This window comes from Psammomys obesus, unplaced genomic scaffold (assembly GCF_907164565.1).
Source record: "Psammomys obesus unplaced genomic scaffold, mPsaObe1.curated_primary_1811, whole genome shotgun sequence".
Lineage (NCBI taxonomy): Eukaryota > Metazoa > Chordata > Mammalia > Rodentia > Muridae > Psammomys > Psammomys obesus.
In genome coordinates this window covers 29,279,073-29,298,180 of record NW_026592118.1, presented here as the reverse complement: position 1 = coordinate 29,298,180, position 19,108 = coordinate 29,279,073, and the positions used below count along the sequence as shown (strand labels likewise).

The following is a 19,108-nucleotide window of genomic DNA, read 5'->3' as shown; positions in this document are numbered from 1 at the left end:
ACTATATTTCACTTTTGACTAATCATTGCTTAGTGCAGCTGTCATGACTATACCTGAAAGTCTGTGATTGCAAAAATGCAATTACTGCCTATTTTATTTTATAAGTATATGAAGTATTGCCATAATTATGGATGATCCTCAAATAAATCCTCCTTAACAAGTAAGTTTTAAAAATTGGGCTGGATATGGTGGCACAGACCTTTAATCCCAGCACTCCAGAGGCAGAGGCAGGTGGATCTCTGTGAGCATGAGGTCAGCCTGGTCTACACAGAGTTCCAGGTCTGCCAGAGCTGTATCTCACAAAAGATCAACAACATACCTTTTATAACATTTTTTCCTCTGACCTCTGTTTAAGGATTTTGATCTTTTAGGATTTCTACATTTGAGATTTATGGTGTTCAAAGTTGTGTCTTTGGGGGTGTGAGAGCTAAAGTTAACCTGTAGGTCTCATTTGTCCAAGGCCAGACAATTTCCTGGAATGCTGGGGACTCTTGTTTTTTGTAAGACAGATGGCAAGTCACATATTTTCTTTTCAGTAAACAAGGTTGGTTGCCCCAGATGCACAGGGTGTGCTTGATCATATGTAGTCAGGATGTATGCTTGTCCCCACTGGACCAAGGCAGGAAGTAGCTTCACTTTGTGGGTTTGGCCTTCATAGGCACCAGGCCAACATAGCTTGTGGCCATTCTCTGGGAATCCGGGGTATGGATCTAGCCAGTGGCTACCCTCCTGGCCAGTATTAAATAAAGCTTACTTTAATTGGATAACTGTGGAACTGGTCTTTCTCCTTGCAATTTTCAGGTTTAAGAGCCTGAACTCACTGCAATAAATCAAGAAGTTGCACACAAGACAGGCCCGGGAATAGGGTGACCAAAGGTTGATTCTGTTGCAGTAACGCAGATCAGAAATTATGAGGCTCTTCCCTAGAGCAGTGGCAATAAAATAAAACAAGATCTTGTTACTGATAAGAGGAAGGAGGAAACTGGAATACAGTGGTAACCTTCGTACCTAGGCACTACAGGCAGGCTGGTTGGTAGAGGTGTGGGAAGAGATGAGTTTAGTCGCTGGCTTTACTGACCCGCTAAGATAAATTGTGAGCTCTGTAGGTAGAATTATCTAGAAGGCAGCTGGATGGTCTTACTCATTCTATCACCTTCAAGCTTAGCCAAAACCTAGGTCTTAACCCTGGTTGAATAAGTAACTGTAGCGGGTTATTTATTATTTGTCTCTTATGTTAAAGATCTGGAAGATCTGGACCTCATATTAAAGATTTGGAAACATATCCTCATAGATGCTTTCTTTGAAGCTACAGGAGTGAGAGAGATCAGGGCAACTCCTGCTTCAAATCCAGCAAACAAGCTATCAAAATAGGGACCGGGGGGAGGTAGGGGGGACATCTGCCTCAGTTTACTTATGACCAACTGTATTTATTTTGGAAGACTTCTTGGCACAGCAGTATTCTACACAACTATCGCTCGTTTGCGGCGCAACGGGAACAAGCCGTCAGATGGTAACTGAGCGGTATGGGCCTCACCCTCCCGTTCTGATAGCAGGGTCCACTAGGGGCTGGTCTCACCGAATGCCAGGGAGGTGACACCTCCGCGGGGTAGGTGCACAGGCAGGCGCCCCACGGAGGGGGCGGTGCCCGGGTCGCCAGCTCTGCTGACGCCACATAGGCCGAGATCACCTCAGCGGCGCGCGGTGCAATCACAGAGCGCTTCGCCTCCGCCGCGGTCCGGCACCACGCGGGTCCCGAGATCCCTCCGCCAGCCCCTCCGGTGGCCGCTGCCAGGGCCGTGCTCCTCGTGGCCCGCGGTTCTCGGGACGTGGTCGTTCCTGTAGGGTAGCGAACCTTTCCTTTCCCCTGCCCCCGCGCCACAGACCGCGCCGGCTCCCTCAGGTCCCCCTCGGCGGCGCAAGGATCCCGACCCTCCGCCGGGGGCGTGGCCGCCAGGGGGCCCCGCCCCTTGTGTGACGTACCGGTGGCGCGCGGGCAGCCCGTGGGTGTGGAAGGCGCCCGGGCCTGTAGAGACCCCGAGGCCGGGGCCGCCTCCCGACGTCCACCTGCCGGCTTCTCCAGCTCCATCTTTTCCGGGGAAGACGCGGCGACCTCGGCCTCCAGCTTCTCGGGCGGAGCGAAGCGGCGGCTCCCGGGATGGTGTTGCTGGGCTTGCTGCAGTCGGGCGGCGCGGTGCTGGGCCAGGCGATGGAGCAGGTGACGGGAGGCAACCTGCTGTCGACGCTGCTCATCGCCTGCGCCTTCACTCTCAGCCTGGTCTACCTCTTCCGCCTCGCAGTGAGCCACATGGTCCAGCTGCCCGCCGGGGCGGTACGTGCACCCCAGGGGTCCTCGGTCTGTGCCCGGGACAAGCGGGCGGGCACCCTGGGGGATGGGGTGGCGGCTGCAGACGCCGGGGCTGCAGGTGGTCCTGGTCTTGGCTGTCGTTGGAATCCCAACTCGGGCCTGTGCTGGCTGGCTGTCTCTTTGGTGGCAGCGGTTTTGAACTTTCGGCTAGGATGAACCTTTGCAGCACTTGGAGTCAGAGAGATGGATGCGCGGACTGGCCTTGCTGGATGGAGGTGGCTAGTCTGATTGTGCAGAGAGCTGTACTGGCTTTGCTGTTTGCGGTCGAGGTGTTGGGGCTCTTTGTGAGGGCCTTGATGGCAGATAAGAGGCAGTTGCGGCCCCGGTGGTCATCACTCTGCCTTGTGTATTTAATATCCTGTGGGCTTTTGGGCGTAATGAAGATTAATATTAGTGTCAGGGAGATTGCGGCCAGTTCTTAAGTAGTTAGACTAAGAGTGTGGTAAGGGCTTTCCTGTGATACTGTTAAAATACCAGTTTCTCTATTTTCAAGCCACCCAGGTACATTTGATGAATGACGAATGACGTTGTAATCAACATTCAGTAGCTTTGAACCACCCTTTGGAAACTGACAGTGGAATGTAAGAAATAGCAGCGCTGCATACAGCATTAAGTTCCAACCACGCTGCGTTAGAAATCATCTTCAAGCAAGTGCTAGGCAGTTACGATTTCCTACTTTTAGTAGGTAGGGGATTTTAAAGTTCTGTTTATTTTTGATAGGGTCCTATTTTAGCCCAGGGTGCTACAATAGCCCAGGGTGCCTGGGGCGCTTGTTATAGAGCCAAGGCTCACCTTGGCACATCTTCCAGCCTTCACTCCTTGGTGTGCAATTCACACTCAGCTTCTACACATCTTTGAGGAGATAGTATTTGTCACTAGAGAGTCTAAGGTACCTTATTCTAAAGCACTGTGAGGTTGTGGTGTTCAGAGAGAAGAACATCCGTGTTCATCCTTGCAGGTTTGTCTTCACAGTCTTCAGGCAATCTTCAGGCCTCATTTTGTGACATCTAAAGTTCCTTCAAAGGCAAGTGCCACAGAATTGCTGTCGCAGAGGGTTCATTCTCTTTAATGTTGGTGAATCTAGGTGTTTGCAGTGAGCGAAGCATGGTGTTCTTGCTTTTCCATGTGAAGAGAAACATTTTCCTTTTTGTAAGTTACTGTTTGGCTTTTTCTGTTCCAAAAAATGTAAGGCAAGACCAAAGGAATTGAAGGGAAGGGTAGTGGACTGCAGAAACCACAGTATTGGAATCAACTCTCTTTGTTTGTTCCACTAATGGCTAGAAAAGTTGCCTGAAGCCTCCGATAATATTGGACATTGTTGGTGGTGACCAGTGTTTAAAATTGCAGTGCCTTTCTGCCTAGGCATTTCTATTTTCAGTTTGTTCTTTTTGGCTGTTTCTTTTCTCAGTATATTGTTTTTGTTTTTTTAAACATTAATCACAAGCTGCCTATCAATCTGTTTCTTTTAGTGAAATAAAAACTAATTTTTTCATTTTTCTTTTGCAGAAAAGTCCGCCGTACATTTTCTCTCCAATTCCATTCTTTGGCCATGCAATAGCATTTGGGAAAAGTCCAATTGAGTTCCTGGAAAATGCATATGAGAAGGTAAGTCTTCTAAATAGCCAGAGGTAGAGAAACTAGTTTAGAGAAGTGCTTTCTTTAAATAGAAAGCTATTTAAAAAAAAAACAAAAAACTATTGTGCCCTCCCTGCTTATGGTATTAATGAAAAGGCCTTGTTGATTCATGTAGCTGCCCAGAGTGAATGCCTTGGGATAGCCTCTGAGATGCAAAGAAACCTGCAGTTCTAACAATCACGTTTTTAAAATAGTCGTAAATGTTATTTTCACTAATTATAGTCAGAGTTGACACTTTTCTTAATCATTTATCATGGATAGAAGAATTTTTGTCTTCTGTCCATTGTTCTGTCCATCCTATGTGATTTCACTCTCCACTTGAATGATGTGCACACTCAAGTCTTTGCTTCTTCCCTTTTGTGTCACATCAGCTGTTCTGAAATCTTGCTTTGGTCTTGTTAATTATTTCACTTAAGTGAACTCTATCCTTTGTTTTAATATAATTTAAAATATTCTTTGAGAATTTCATGAATGTATGCAATGTATTTCAGTAGTATTTACTGCTCAGTTTCTCTGCCAGTTCCTTCTTGATCCTTCCGCCATGTCTCCCTCTCAACTTTGTCATTAAAAACAACAACAGAGTCTAATTAGTGTTGTCTGTATATGCATGGGTGTGGGGCTATCCGTTAGAGCGGGGTCAACCTACCCTTAAAGAATTGACTCTCCATCCCCCTTGCAGCCATGAATTGCAACCCCTCAGCTAGGGGTTGCTCTGGCGTGCCCCTCCTGTATTCAAAGTGTATTCTCAACACTTTTTTTTTTTGTTTTTTAAGATTTAGTTTTGTGTGCAAGCCTGTCTGTTTCTGGTAGTATCTGCACCTAAATGCAGTTGCTTGCTAAGGCCGGAAAAGGGCATTGGATCCCCTAGATATACAGCGACAGCCAACTGTGAGCTGCCCACTTGATACTGAGGACCAAGAACAATACACAGAGCCAGCTCCCCAGTCCTGTATACTGTGCTCTTCACCACACCCTGTCCTGGTTTACCTGTGCAAGTACTCTCATTGTAATGATCCTTTGAGATCATTCGATTCAGGGGTTCTGGAGATCAAACTCAGGTCACCAGGCTTGATGGCAAGTGGTTTTACCCTCTGAGGCATCCACCAGTCCCAATAAATTAGTTTCTAACAAAAGGTTAAAAGGTATTTTCTTACAAATTTTGATATTGGTAATATAGAGCAAAACAATAAAAACGACTTACATGTTACTTATATAGCCAGTAATGAAGAGCACCTGAGCTAACACAGTAGCATCTAATGAGGGAGCCCATTAGAGGCCTGATGTTTTGCATGGTAGAAAATAGTTTCATGATAAGCAGTGAAAAAGAATAAATCATTTTATCTATCCTGCTTTTGTGGTGGAGACAGGAGGTGGCATATGGCCAGATGAGAACAGTTGTTTAAAAGTTTATAACTAAACTTTTCACTAAAGTATTACTCTTTGATGTAAGAAATGTTTTTATAACGTCACTTTGGGTCTTTTTCTCTTTTAGTATGGACCTGTATTTAGCTTTACCATGGTAGGCAAGACTTTTACTTACCTTTTGGGGAGTGACGCCGCTGCACTGCTGTTCAGTAGTAAAAACGAAGACCTGAATGCAGAAGACGTCTACAGTCGACTGACGACACCTGTGTTTGGGAAGGGAGTCGCATACGACGTGCCAAATGCAGTAGGTGCCCCTTCCTTCCTAGAGAAAAGACAAATTGAAACTGGTTGTGGACTGTTACATACTTGTAATACAGAATTAATTAATTCCCTTTCGTAAGAAATCTGAAACTTTGTGATATATAAGAAGAAACCATGGGTACTGTTTAAGGGATAGGTATTTTGTTTTACATTAGCAAGGCTAAACAAACTTTTAAGTGGTTTTCTTACAAAGAAAAGGAAACAATAGTAATTTAGCATATTGGGATTTGATTTGAAAGGTTAACAAACAAACAAACAAACAAAAATCACTTTCATCAAAAGGCCTTCTTACACACTGCCATGGGTATTTTAGCCCAAGAGCTTTTAAACCAGCTGTGTTGTGGCTCATCCTGTAGTCCCAGCATTTGGGAAGGTTCATGCAAGAGAATCTTGAGTTCAAGCCCAACATGAGACCTGGTCTAAAAAACAAACAAACAAACAAACAAACCTCTTTTAATGTATCTACTTAGGTTATGGAATATTTTTCATTATATGTTTCTCTGCTCCCAGATTAACACATTGAAGACTCAGGTGTCTGGTGAACTCCTGATATGACTGTAACAGAAATAGCCCACATGAGTATGTCACTTGGGCTGGAAGTGGTTAGGGAGATGAATGACTCCCTGTATGTTCAAAAGCAATGACTTTCAAAAATTTTGCTCAGATTTATCTATTATCCTAAATATTTTATTAGGTTTAACATTTTAATGTCTCAAAGGGCTATCAGTTATTTTAACATAAAATTATTTCATTTAGGCTGTTCTTAACTTCTGGAAAATATTGTTGGTGGTGAATGGTACTTAGAAATAGAATAAGGACATATATAAAGGAGGTTATTTTTAATTTTCAAATTTAAGAAGGTTGTTTTCTTTGTTATGTAGTTAGAATAACCTTATGTACCTCAGAGTAAAATAAAAATGTATTTTAATGTTGTATACCTTTGATTTTATTTTGAAGGTTTTCTTGGAACAGAAGAAAATATTAAAAAGCGGTCTTAACATAGCCCACTTTAAGCAGCATGTTTCTATAATTGAAAAAGAAACAAAGGAATACTTTAAAAGTTGGGGAGAAAGTGGAGAGAGAAGTAAGCAAAATGCATCACATTTGTCCTGTTCTCTGTTTTTGTGTGTGTACAGAACAAAGTGTGTTATGTGCAGAGCTGCTGTGTCCATAATGAGAAGGCTGTGCTGATGACTATGTTGTAAGGAAACCCAGCCTTTAGAGTGTCCTTCTAAGTGTTATCTTTAGAGAGGCAATTGGCATATCTAAGCCAGGAGCAATATCCACTTATAGGCCAGTAGGCCCTTAGGCAGCAGGTCATCATCACCTTCCGGGGCTGGCCATCAGCTCTTATACAAGGTGTAGGAACTTTATTTTTAGTAATCTGAAGCTGATGTGATGTATTTTCTAGCCACAGAAGAGGCTGATGTATGCATTAGAATGCCTATTGGTATTTTCGTATGGGAAGGGTCTTGCTGTATAGTTCAAGTTGGCTTCAAACTAGGGATCTTCCTGCTTCTGTTTGCTGAACACTGAGTTTTCAGGTGTGATCTCACCAAGAATGACAAATAACTGTGCCATGTGCCTGCATCATAGCACTTGGTAAGTGGAGGCAAAAGCATTATAAGTTTGAGGATAGCCTGTGCTACATAGTACAACCCATGTCAAAAATCAAACGTCTAAAACAAACAAAACTCTGAAAAAAAAAAAAAAAAAGCCTGAGAGGCATGTCATTAGAGCACCAAGAGGACCAGGATATTTTCTGCTCTCCCCTTTGGCAGATGTTAACTGTGAGTTCTTAGGTGACCAAAGAGTTAAAGAACAGAACTAGGTGATTCATGTAACTTTCAAGCACCCTCCAGTTGCTTACCCAATGCTTGTCTCCAGTGTTGGGGCTGTACAAGAGGGATTATATATTATAGTTTTCTAGGACATACAGCCAGGACTTCTGTGTTCATTCCTTATCTTTATCCGACCCAGGAACGTACTGCCTTTGGTTTGGTGAGTGCCGCTTCCTCATTGTCTTCGTATGCATTGAGTAACGGTGGTGTGATCGCAGCTTTTGTGCAGTGACCGGGAATTAGATGATTGCATTTATTGTTAATAGTCTTCTCTGCAAGATGAAGACTTTATAAATGAGGTGTAGAGGTGCTCTGAGGCATCCATTGGTTTTGGTTGACCAGAGGGACAGAGGGACAGTGTGGCCAGTGATTTGGTTTATTGCCTCCAGAGTTTTGCACACCTACATAGTGCCTGGAGGGTTTTTGTAGTTATGAATAGGACTGTGCTTGTTTTTGAGTTTTAAAATTTAAATATGAATATATATATATGTGTGTGTGTGTATAATCCCAATTTTTTTCTGCATAATTTCTTTATATGTTCAAGAAAATATTTTAATTGATTTTTGGAAACAGTAATGAAAATGATCTTTTCTTCTCCATAGATGTTTTTGAAGCGCTTTCTGAGCTCATAATTTTAACAGCTAGTCATTGCTTACACGGAAAAGAAATTAGAAGTCAGCTCAATGAGAAGGTGGCGCAGCTGTATGCAGATTTGGATGGAGGTTTTAGCCACGCTGCCTGGCTGCTGCCAGGTTGGCTGCCTCTGCCTAGTTTCAGGTATGTATGGAGAAGAACCACTTTGCACTTGGCTGATGTTCCACAGTTACTGTGCTTTTGTGCGCTTTCTAATTTGGGCAGATTGGGAGCTTTCATTTTATAAGAATTTAGGGCAGGTTTTCTTCATGTAGTGAGTGCATTTAAAGTAAGTTTCATTTTACTGATAAGGGAGTTTGTGGTCTATTGTAATATTTTGCTTACTTACTATAGTCTTTGCACTCCCAAGAATTCTCTAAGTTATACTTGGAGATACAGCCTTTTTAAAGCACTCGTTTGAAAGTCTTTGATGGCTTTCCTTGTACCTACGTTATGACCTTTCTTTTGAATGTTTGTGCTCTTATTTGATTTTTTTGTCTCCTTACCAACTGTCCTGTAGTTTCCATGAGGACAGGGACTGTCTCTGGTGGAAAGAAATGCAGCCTTCAGTACTTGGCATGTAGGTCGGGCCCTGGTCTCTGCGGGCTGGCTCTGCCCTTGCTTGATCATTTTTGTTTAGGTGAGAGATGGACATTAAACGACCGACTGATCTGTGTCCCTTTGCTAGCTGCCAGATAAAAGCTTTTACAGCGAAAGGGCACAGCCTTCCCTGTTTTACTCAGAGCAACTGAGTTAGTGAAATTGTCCCATATACTTTTAACTTTTTTGCTAGGGCCTTGGGCACACTAAACACATGTTGTGCTTACTGCTGAGCTGCACTGTTGACTCATGGAAGCAAGCTGTACGCTCTCCTCCCTGCCTTCTGCTCACACTGTTAGGCTTGAAATGGCGCCTTCCTTTCCATGTGTGTTACCTTGAGTGTCTTCAACAGCAGCCCTGCAAATGAAATAGGACGGTTTTTATTAGAGAGCTTGATTATAGAGTGGGCTTTTTAGCAGTGACTAATGCTTTTTAAAAATAAAGATTTATTTGATTTTTAAGTTTCTCTATCTGCTTCCTACCCCTCTCTCTCTCTCTCTCTCTCTCTCTCTCTCTCGTGTGTGTGTGTGTGTGTGTGTGTGTGTGTGTGTGTGTGCGTGTGTGCGCGCGCGCAATTCAACTCCCATTCTCTGTAAGAGCAAGATGAGCTTTGAAGTACTGAGCCATCTTTAGATTCCAGCTGTGGCTCACTCACTATGCGGATTGTGTAGAAAGGGCAGTCTCGGGCATCTTAGTACATACTTAGTGCCCTGGTCAAAGTAAACGTTTTGGGATTTGGAGCTTGTGTTTTGAACCTATAAGGATTTTTCTCTCTGCAAAGATTATGCAGTTATAGAGAGTGGAAAGGAGGATAAAATCCTGTGAAAGAGACAGTATGACTCCATAGCTTTGAGGGCTGAGTTGGAAAATTTTATGCTAATTATTAAGATTTATGCTAATCAAACTATGCTAATTTAGACATGCATTCTGTTGAACTGGAAAGTTCTTGTACTTAGTTAGCTAGGTAGTATGAGCCATGTATGGCAGGGTATGATCCTTGCACTAAGGATTATATCTGAGTTCATGGCTTGTTTCTCTCCTGGTTCTGAGTTTTTGTCACTTACTTCAGTCATTAAAGTTAGTGTTGTTTTTATGTTTCGTGTTGGTTTTGCATATGAGCCTCTAACATGCTAGTCTACTGAAAATATTCTGGTTTTGAATTACAGGCGCAGGGACAGAGCTCATCGAGAGATCAAGAATATCTTCTATAAGGCCATCCAGAAACGCAGGCTGTCAGAAGAAAAAGTTGATGACATTCTCCAAACTTTACTAGACTCTACATACAAGTAAGAACTGTCAGATCACACATCTGAAGCAAGAAATTATACATTAAAATTTAATTACTGATATGTTCAGTTAAAAAGTAAAGGCAGTGGAGCAATAAATTGGTCCTTGTAAATTGCTGAGACATGGAGTCCTAGCCTGCATGCTTTATTGCGACACCAGTGGCTGGCATGGGGAACCTTGGCAAATAAACCAGAAGGAAGCATTTTGTAATCAAAGCCATGTTTTCTCCTGGTCTCTTTCTTGATTGGTGGGAGGTAAGAGAACAGACAATTACGTCTGGAAACTAAATTAACACTAATTCTGTCTGCCCAATTGAAGTTAAGCGTGTGGTTCCCCCTCAGGGACGGGCGTCCTCTGACAGACGATGAGGTGGCAGGGATGCTCATCGGACTGCTGCTGGCAGGACAGCACACCTCCTCCACCACCAGCGCCTGGATGGGCTTCTTTCTGGCCAGAGATAAAGTGCTTCAAGAGAAATGCTACTTAGAACAGAAAGCAGTGTGTGGCAAGGATCTGCCTCCCTTGACTTACGATCAGGTTTGTTCCCAGGCCGCAGCTTGAGGCTTTCTGTTCACTTAGCGTCAATTAATATGCTTTTGGGACCTTTCCTCCACCCTGTGTCAGGTGGCTTTGTGCTGAGGCCTTCGAGCTCTTCGCACTTGTTGCTCTGGTGTCTGGCCTCTGTACATGGAGAGGATCTCCTGTGTGTTGTATTCTGTGAAATGCAGGAGCCTCTGGATTACCTGTGATTCTGAGGCCTGGGTCCTCAAGAATGTAGTAATGGGGACTAGAAATGAGTATGTATGTTCACCCAGCTTGCTGGGTAAAAAAGCAAGAAAGATGGCCAGCGAGGAAAATCAACATGTCCTGTGTGCTTTCAAGTGGCCTGTGGCTGCTGTGCTGTTGGTTTCTGTGCTCTTCTCTTATTACTAAATTAGAATTTTGTAAGAAGCTAGTTGCTTTAGTTAAAAAAAAATTAAAAAACTAAAAATTCGGGATAGTTCCCATTACGCTTCCTTCTAAGCTGCATTTATTTATTTACTGTGATGTTTCTAATATTTTTGTTGAACGGCCTACATTGAAAAGCAGAGGCAATTCTGGAAATGCGATGTCATTTCAAACCCCTGGGTTTATAATGAGTGTGCTACATTTTATGTGCAGTGACTTTCATAAGCAGGGTTATATGAAGTCCATATTCATCTGTATTCACTGAATACTTTTGTTTCTTTTTGTGGCCACCTAATGATTACAGACTTCTTAAATCTTTTTTTTAATTGTTTTATTTTTATTTTTTGATACACATCATCTCAGTACGTCATTCTCTCTGGCCTGAACTCACTGTGAAGACTGATGGGGTTTTGAACTCATGGAGATCTGCTTGCTTTGGGGTTAAAGATGCTGCTGTACATGGGCATATCAATTAGATTCCTTAAACTATCTTGAACAGATTTTAGCTTTTTAGTTTTTAGCTTTTGCTGAGGAAATTTACATGTTCAGGGCATGTTCTCAACAGTTCTTCAGGTGGTTACAGCTCTGCCTTAGGCTTTACTTCTTGCGTGCGTCGATCTGTCACAGGTGAGAGATTGTATCGCTGTCATAGTGTGTGTTGTAGCCCACCTGTACATGCTTTAGGTTAGAACTCTCCAGAGTCTCCTGTACAAATCATTTTTATTTCCCAGATATTTTCTTCTTAAGCATCTGGTTTTATCTCTGAAGTATATCACCACCTCAAATACTTACAATGCTGTATCTGCTGGACCTTCCTTCCTTCCTTCCTTCCTTCCTTCCTTCCTTCCTTCCTTCCTTCCTTCCTTCCTTCCTTCCTTTTCTTTTGTTTTCTGTTTTGTTTTTTTGATACAAGGTCTCTGAGGGAGGGAGGGAGGTGCCACTCCATGTGGCTATTCCTGGTGTCTGGTCTGGCCTATCTGCAGTAGTTAGGCTGCTGTTGTGGACATGCTTTTGCTTTCCAAGGATGCCACTGATCTGCAGTACATTCCAAAGCAAGCTACATTCCAAAGCTTGCTTTCCTCACCCAGATGCAGCATTTCTTCTTGAGCGAACTCTTGGTACATTATTACAAGCCTTCTAATTTATCAGAGTTGAGAAAAAGTTGGCACTGATTTTTGATGATCTCAAATTTTTGAAAGAGTGAACTTTATTGGTCCTTAACCATACCATTGACCCTCTTCCCGTTATCTTGGCTCCCCTTTCCCCTTGTTGATCCTGACAGTGATAAAACATGGCAGTCCGAGCCATCATGAACCAGTTGCTGCTGCCATTTTACTTTCACACTGACTAGGAAAGTAAAATAATTGCCTCCTACTGTTGAAGTATGGTGAGTATCTGTGGGGGGAAACAGATATAACCCTTGATCTCTCTTTTCACTTCAGTTGAAGGATCTGAACTTACTTGATCGATGCATAAAAGAAACACTAAGACTGAGACCCCCGATAATGACCATGATGAGAATGGCCAAGACCCCTCAGGTGAGTCTCTTGGCTAGATTTCCCCTTTTGGGGCCAGGTTTCAGAGAGAATATCATTTTAAATTATAAAAGTAAAAACCATTGTCATTGTAAATATATTAAAATTGTTATGTAATTATAGATATTAAGCATGCTAATCTAATGCTGATTATGATTTTCATTTAGCAGTTGTTTTTAAAAGTTAAAGGTACATTTTTGGCTTAAAACACAATATGGTATTTTATAAAAGTTGGATTATATATATAGGTCAGATTGTGAAAGGTTTAATTCTACTCTGCCTTGAGCTGGGTTTGTGTATATACTTCTAGTTCAGTATTGGCCCACTTGTAAAGCACTTTGAGATAATGTTAGTTGGCTTGTCATCAAGACAGTGTTTAAATGTTTGTGTAGTTCACACTGACACTGATTAATGCCTTATCATTGGGTACCATATTGAAACCTTCTCTAATGAAATGTGTTCTTTCTCATTTTATAGACTGTGGCAGGGTACACCATTCCTCCAGGACATCAGGTGTGTGTTTCTCCTACTGTCAATCAAAGACTGAAGGATTCCTGGGTACAACGCTTGGACTTTAATCCTGACCGCTACTTACAGGACAACCCAGCATCAGGAGAGAAGTTTGCCTATGTGCCATTTGGAGCTGGTGAGATGACTGATTGATTGCATTTTAGGTTTAAGTGTTTGCCTCTGTGGCATATTTGTCCTTCAGTAAACCACCCTGAAATTCAGTTACCAGGGAGAGGGGTTGAGGGAGGTATCTTTCTCCTCCAAGGAACTTGCCTGCATGTTTTTTTGGGAATGGGATCTTTGTAAGATGGAAAAGAATGTTTCATTAAGTCAAGGGTGACTGTCTTGTGCTGTCGCACTGTGACCCATGTCCTTTAATTAGTTCTAAACACACGAAGGCCTTGAACTTCACATTATTTAATAAATACACTTATTACACACAAAGAATTGTAGATTAATAATCGAAAGGGTCATTAGCTCGGCAGTTCAGATTCTGTAAGGAGAGAGGCATCATCCTAAGCTAGTGACTGCCTCCACTGGCTCTCGGGTCCCAGGCTGCTCCTGTATCTCATGCAGCAGCTTATTCCATTTCTGAAGAGCTTTGAGTAGTAGATCCATTAATGTCCTGTCACTACATGGTCCTAATCACAGTCTTGGCTTTTCTTCATCTCTGTGTTAGTATTTTAGAATTTCTAGAGCTAGCATAAGCTGGGTGCCTAAAAACAAGATGGTCACCTTGCAGTTCGGGAGGCCGGTTGTCTGAAATCAAGGGGTTGCTAGGGCCTCGCTCTTTCTGAAAGTTTTGAAGAAGCCTTACCCCTTCCTGGTTGAAGAAGTTACTGGTACCCTTGACTTGTGGCTGCATCTCACTCCAGCCACTGCTCTGTCTTTCCTTGTCATTTATCTATCTATAGTCTTATGTTACACATTTTAAGTCATTAGAGTTTATCAGTTCTTTTGTTGACGCAGGGTACTTGTAGTTGTGGCTATTAGTTCTTTAAGTGAGACTTCTCTTGAATATGGACCAATGTAAATGGCTCCTGTAAGTGTGGCTTTCACAAATAAATGCTTAATGACCTATATAAACATAATGATAAGTCATGCCCAACTTTGTTTTTTCTTTAGCAAAAAGTATTTATAACAAATGTGCCCCAGTCTTTTCTTTCTTTTGTTTTGAGACAGGGTCTCACTATGTCCCTTTGCTGGTCTGGAACTCAGCATGTAGACCAGGTTGGCTTCTAAGTTATGTAGATTAACTTGCCTCACTTCCTGAATAATGGGATTAAAGGCTTACACCACCACACTGGGCCCAGCCAAAATACTCTTAAAACAGCATTTATGACAATTTGCCAAGCCACATGTCATGAATGTGGTTTCCTGATTTTTACTAAACCTTAATGACTTTAGCATTGATAAGCTAGGATTGCCTTGAGCTTTTGACTATCATGTGAGAGAAGAGGGATGAACTTTGTGATCCTTCGCTATATTCTCCCCCACTCCCACATTTTAGTGTCTAGTTATTCCAACACTTTCTTGCTCTAAGTACCTTTGTTGAGAACGAGGTGGCCATTGGATTATTTCTGGGCTCTGTTCTATCCCTCTGGTCTACTTGTTGATCCTTGTCTGGCACAGCACTGCACTGCCTCTGGACCTTTAGTCATGGAATCAAATTTGAGATCAGTTTAAATTCTTCATGGTAGTCCATGCTTAAGGTTGCTCCGGCCTTGTTTCCCTGTGAATTTTAGAATTTGTCAGCTTCTGCATTTGTAGATTTTAATTTCAATAGAGACGTTATTTTGGGTTTATTAAATCCCCTTCCATTATCACTAGTGGGCACCTGGAATTTTGTTCACACTGACGAAACATTGCGCTTGGGACCTTATTACACATTCCCACGCTAGATAACTATCTTATGATTTGGACCTTCTGTATGTTCGACCTTAAGAATATTAAATTTCAAAAACTATCATCATAATTGCACGTTTTCCTCACTGGAAATACATGTGCTTAAAAATTTACATTCTTTATGTGCAAGGTGTCATCCTTTTATTATACTGTTACATATCTAGAGAATGCCACTGCAGGCAGAAAGAGGTAAAAAAGAATTTAAGATTTATTCTGATAACTTTTTTTTTATTTAAACAGGGCGTCATCGTTGTATTGGAGAAAATTTTGCATATGTTCAGATTAAGACCATTTGGTCCACTATGCTTCGTTTATATGAATTTGACCTCATCAATGGATATTTTCCCAGTGTGAATTATACAACAATGATTCATACCCCTGAAAACCCAGTAATTCGTTACAAACGAAGATCAAAATGAAAATGGACCAAGGAAGCGGTTTGGGTTCATGACTGCAAGCAGCAGCTTTGGAGAGAATGAAGCTTTTGAAACAGCTTTCATAGTGTACTGTGTTTTGAGTGTTTAATTCTGAAAGCCAGTTTATGATTTTAATGTTTTATTAACTCAGTGACTTTATCAAACCTAATGGTATTGGAGACAGTTTATAAGTTTGATAGGACTTCATGGAAGCCACGTTTGTGTTAGAAATGTAGGGGGTCTCGGTAGTGTTGGCGGATGCTACAGAAACACAGCGTCTCTGTATTAACTTCAAAAGCACAAATTGCCCCAGGGAGACTGCTTCTGGAGACTCCACTTTGGAACTAGTTTTGCAAGTTTAAAAGCCTAGTCAAATTCTGCAAAGGCCATGGGTTATTCCTGTACTTGGGCCACTTCTGTGTGTAAAGATGTGAGAGGGTAAGCAATAAGCTCACTGCGAAGCTTTAGGTGAAAGCGAACACTGGTCAGCTGGGGGTGACGGTGTGTCCTTTGAAATATTAACTTGGAGCACTGCTACAGGAAGCTGGCAGAGATCTTGGACCATGCCTTGATAACTATTTCCTAAGAATAATAAATACTAAAGAGTGCTTATGTATGTTACTGGTTCCAGTGGTCACATTTCTGTGAAAAGTCCAAAATCAAATCTTTATGGGATTTTGATTGATTTTAATTTTGCTTTTTTTTTTTGTCTCCTCTACAATATAAAGTTAGGGAAGTTTCAATTACCAGGCTTTTTAAAAGTGTAGGATCTTGAGATTAGAGAGTCCTGGCCTTAAGGTTGGGGAATAAGACAAGGTATCATTGACTGTATTCTGTGCAGGCTGTGTTGAGCCAACCTAAGAGATTGTAAGCATGGGCCCAACTCTGTGACATGTGCATAATCTATATCAGAGTCAAAGTAACTCTGTTGCTTGGTGTGTTAATTGCACACCTGCAAAGAAGCTGGGGCAGGAAGATTGCAAGTTTGAGACCAACCTAGCCTACATAGCAAGACTGGCTCCAAAACAAACACTAGAAAAAAAAAGCACCCTCCAAAATAAAACCCTTTTGCTGTATGTATATACTGGCTGGTTGTGTGTCCACTTGACACAAGCTAGCATCATCAGAGAGGAAGGAGCCTCAGTTGCAGAAATGCCTTCACAAGATTCAGCTGTAAGACAAATGCCTCCACAAGGTTCAGCTGTAAGACAAATGCTTCCATAAGATTCAGCTGTAAGGCATTTTCTCAATGTGGGAGGGACCCAGCCAACTGTAGGCGGAGCCATCCCTGGGCTGGTCCTGGATTCTATAAAAAGCAGGCCGAGCAAGTAATGAGCAAGCCAGTAAGTGGCGTTCCTCCAAGGCTTGTGTCAGCTCCTGCCTCCAGGTTCCTGCCCTGTTTTGAGTTCCTGTCCTGATTTCCTTTGATGATAAACAGTGGTAGGGAAGTGTAAGCCAAATAAACCCTTTCCTCCCCAACTTGCTTTTTGGTCATGGTGTTTCGTCACAGCAATAGAAACCCTAAGATGGTATGTTACAGTTTTAAGAGGCTTGAAGAGTCTTCATATGGAGGCCTACATCTCTGCTGTTAAAGGTTTCACATTAAACTTCTCTATGAAAAACGCTTCACTTGTCTGTATTGATGGATTTAAAGTGTGTGCTTCAGTAGGTTCAGCTCAGGGATCTGGGAATTTTAAAAATTACATACTATTGGTATGAATCAGGCTCCCTTGAGTTGCCTTCATTTTAGGTAAGTATCATGATCATGAGAAATCAGGTATTTTCAACAGCAAATAACTTGCTGACCTCTCAAAGTATACTTTTACTACGAGTGCTTATTAAAGATTCTTAGGTCACACATGTTGCATTTGCATGGGTTAGGTCGCAGCTCTTGTTAAAGCTTGTTTCTGTGTGACTTTCGTGGCCAGCCTGGAACTTTATTATTCTGAGAACGGTTCTAAACTTTGACAGATTCGTAGATTTGTGGTACAGAGCTGTGTCCACTGAGTAGACTTTGACATATTTCCAGTGCTGAGAATTAAGGGCTGACAATAGAATTCAACAGAGAGAGGTTTTGATCACCAGTTATTGATAATAGTTACTGTGAATAACGGAGCAGAGGCCTTAAGGACACAGGAGAGTTGACCCTCCATCCAGCGCTGGGTGGATCAGGTGGCAGACACTGGTCCATCTACTTTTTCCATACAGAGCTGCCTTGACTTGGCACAACACTCCCCTTCAATTAGTTGTTTTAAATAGTTTACTATTTTTAGAAAGCTTAGTTGCAATACAGGAAATGAAATGAATTAGAAATTGCCAACAATGTTCAGCTTACATCTTCCAGATGTAAGCAATAACTGCCACTTACTTAGTCAAGGCTGTGCCAGGTGGGAGCCCTCTGGAGAACTGGGTTCTCTGACATTACCCCAATTAGAGTCTGGCTGGCTTAGCAGGAGGCTTCTGAATTCTGCTACACTCATATTGATACAGCTGACTTCTGTGTCTAGATTTGTGAGGAGACTTCTCTGGACACAAAAATACTAAATACAATAAAATATGGACTAATCATGAGAATGCCACCTTACTGTTGAAAACACTAAAAGTAGTTTTTTAATGGTGGGAGAGAGAAGATCACTTTTTGAATCCTAAATTCTCCCTACGTGAGAGAAATAACAAGATGATAGGTACCCTGAGCTGTGGCTTAGTTAAAAATCAAATACAGTATGGTGAAAATGATGAAGTCATTTTTATTTCAGTACTTGACAAAATACCCCATAAAGTTCCAAACTTTTACCATTATACAAAAATAGGTCTCTACAAGTGAAATGTGCTGTCTTCATCACCAGTAGCAAATATATTAGGAGGAAGATGTAACTTCAGGAGCTTTTGGAGAAAAGCGCAGGACGCTCCAAGCAACACATCCAGCAGCATTGTCATTTGAGAAAGTTTAACCTTTTCACCCATCTGATAAATACAGTTTATAATTTAATCATTTAAATTAGCATTCCACAAATATACATGTAATTTAATGATTACTGTGCATGAGCACACACACTGCTTATATACACAAACTCCAGTTTGTCTTCATGTGCTGGAAAGGATTTGTATACAATCATAAGCTGTGTTTGTGTTGGTCCCATTGAATATTCACAATACAAAAGCACAAAAGAGCCATTGATTTACAAAAGGGAATCTATTTAATATTAATGTTTAAAAGGATTATCTCCTCATGCCAATATGAAACTGAGTAGATGGACCTGTAAAAGAAAAAAGACAATTAGATCGCTGCCTGTATCAGAGCTGCGGCTGACAGAGGCAGATTATCTGTTTAAAACCATGTCAAAATGTTGATGGCCAGTGAGATGTGTCAATGGCCACGGGGCTGCCAAGCCCGAAAATTTGAGTTTGATCCCTGGAATCCACATAGTGGGTTCTGCAAGTTTTTCTCAATGCCACACCCATGCTGTAGCAAAGATATGCATACACATACAAATGCAAAACAACAACAAAAAAAACCTCACTGTCTTCAGACCTGAACTTAAAAAACACTTTAAAGATTTAGTGTATGCTTGTGTGTATGCATAAATACTCATGTGTGAGTTTGGTACAGCATGCCCCAAAGCACTGGGGCTCCTGGAGCTGGAGCTACTTGAAACTGGGTGCTGGGAATGAAACAGGTTCTCTACAAAAACAGCGTGTGCTCTTTACCACAGAGCCGTCTCTTCAGCCCTCATAACTTGAATTTAG

General features: G+C 41.9%; 2 protein-coding genes across 11 annotated transcripts in view; one reads left to right on the top strand and one right to left on the bottom strand.

Moving 5' to 3' along the window:
* The first annotated feature begins 1,783 nt into the window (after positions 1 to 1,783).
* Positions 1,784 to 16,986, top strand: LOC129680808 (lanosterol 14-alpha demethylase). 3 transcript variants are annotated; one of them, XM_055612558.1, is made up of 11 exons: positions 2,264 to 2,329; positions 2,859 to 3,050; positions 3,872 to 3,970; positions 5,493 to 5,669; positions 6,644 to 6,770; positions 8,130 to 8,304; positions 9,927 to 10,046; positions 10,389 to 10,584; positions 12,438 to 12,533; positions 13,008 to 13,176; positions 15,186 to 16,986. In XM_055612558.1, exons 4-11 carry the CDS (start codon positions 5,517 to 5,519, stop codon positions 15,362 to 15,364), a joined length of 1,215 nt encoding a protein of 404 aa, XP_055468533.1. In that variant the 5' UTR covers positions 2,264 to 2,329; positions 2,859 to 3,050; positions 3,872 to 3,970; positions 5,493 to 5,516; the 3' UTR covers positions 15,365 to 16,986. The 3 variants fall into 3 exon arrangements, with proteins under 3 accessions (XP_055468532.1, XP_055468533.1, XP_055468535.1); XM_055612557.1 differs by lacking the exon at positions 2,859 to 3,050 and having other exon boundaries at positions 1,784 to 2,329; XM_055612560.1 differs by lacking the exons at positions 2,264 to 2,329; positions 2,859 to 3,050 and adding an exon at positions 3,338 to 3,389.
* A 1,102-nt stretch (positions 16,987 to 18,088) lies between these two features.
* Positions 18,089 to 19,108, bottom strand: part of Akap9 (A-kinase anchoring protein 9) — a 132,171-nt gene continuing 131,151 nt past the window's right edge. For all 8 annotated transcript variants that reach the window (XM_055612829.1, XM_055612821.1, XM_055612827.1 and 5 more), the window contains one exon: positions 18,089 to 18,618. In XM_055612829.1, coding sequence (XP_055468804.1) covers positions 18,581 to 18,618 — 38 coding nt within the window. In that variant the 3' untranslated portion in view covers positions 18,089 to 18,580. The remainder of the gene's footprint in view (positions 18,619 to 19,108) is intronic.

What these genes read in the sequence shown, in the direction of transcription:
- LOC129680808 (XM_055612557.1), top strand. Translation starts at nt 2,156, where the DNA reads ATGGTGTTGCTGGGCTTGCTGCAGTCGGGCGGCGCGGTGCTGGGCCAG. An exon ending in TTACTAGACTCTACATACAA is followed by an intron (nt 10,047 to 10,388) that starts GTAAGAACTGTC and finishes GTTCCCCCTCAG; the next exon opens with GGACGGGCGTCCTCTGACAG. An exon ending in CTATGTGCCATTTGGAGCTG is followed by an intron (nt 13,177 to 15,185) that starts GTGAGATGACTG and finishes TTATTTAAACAG; the next exon opens with GGCGTCATCGTTGTATTGGA.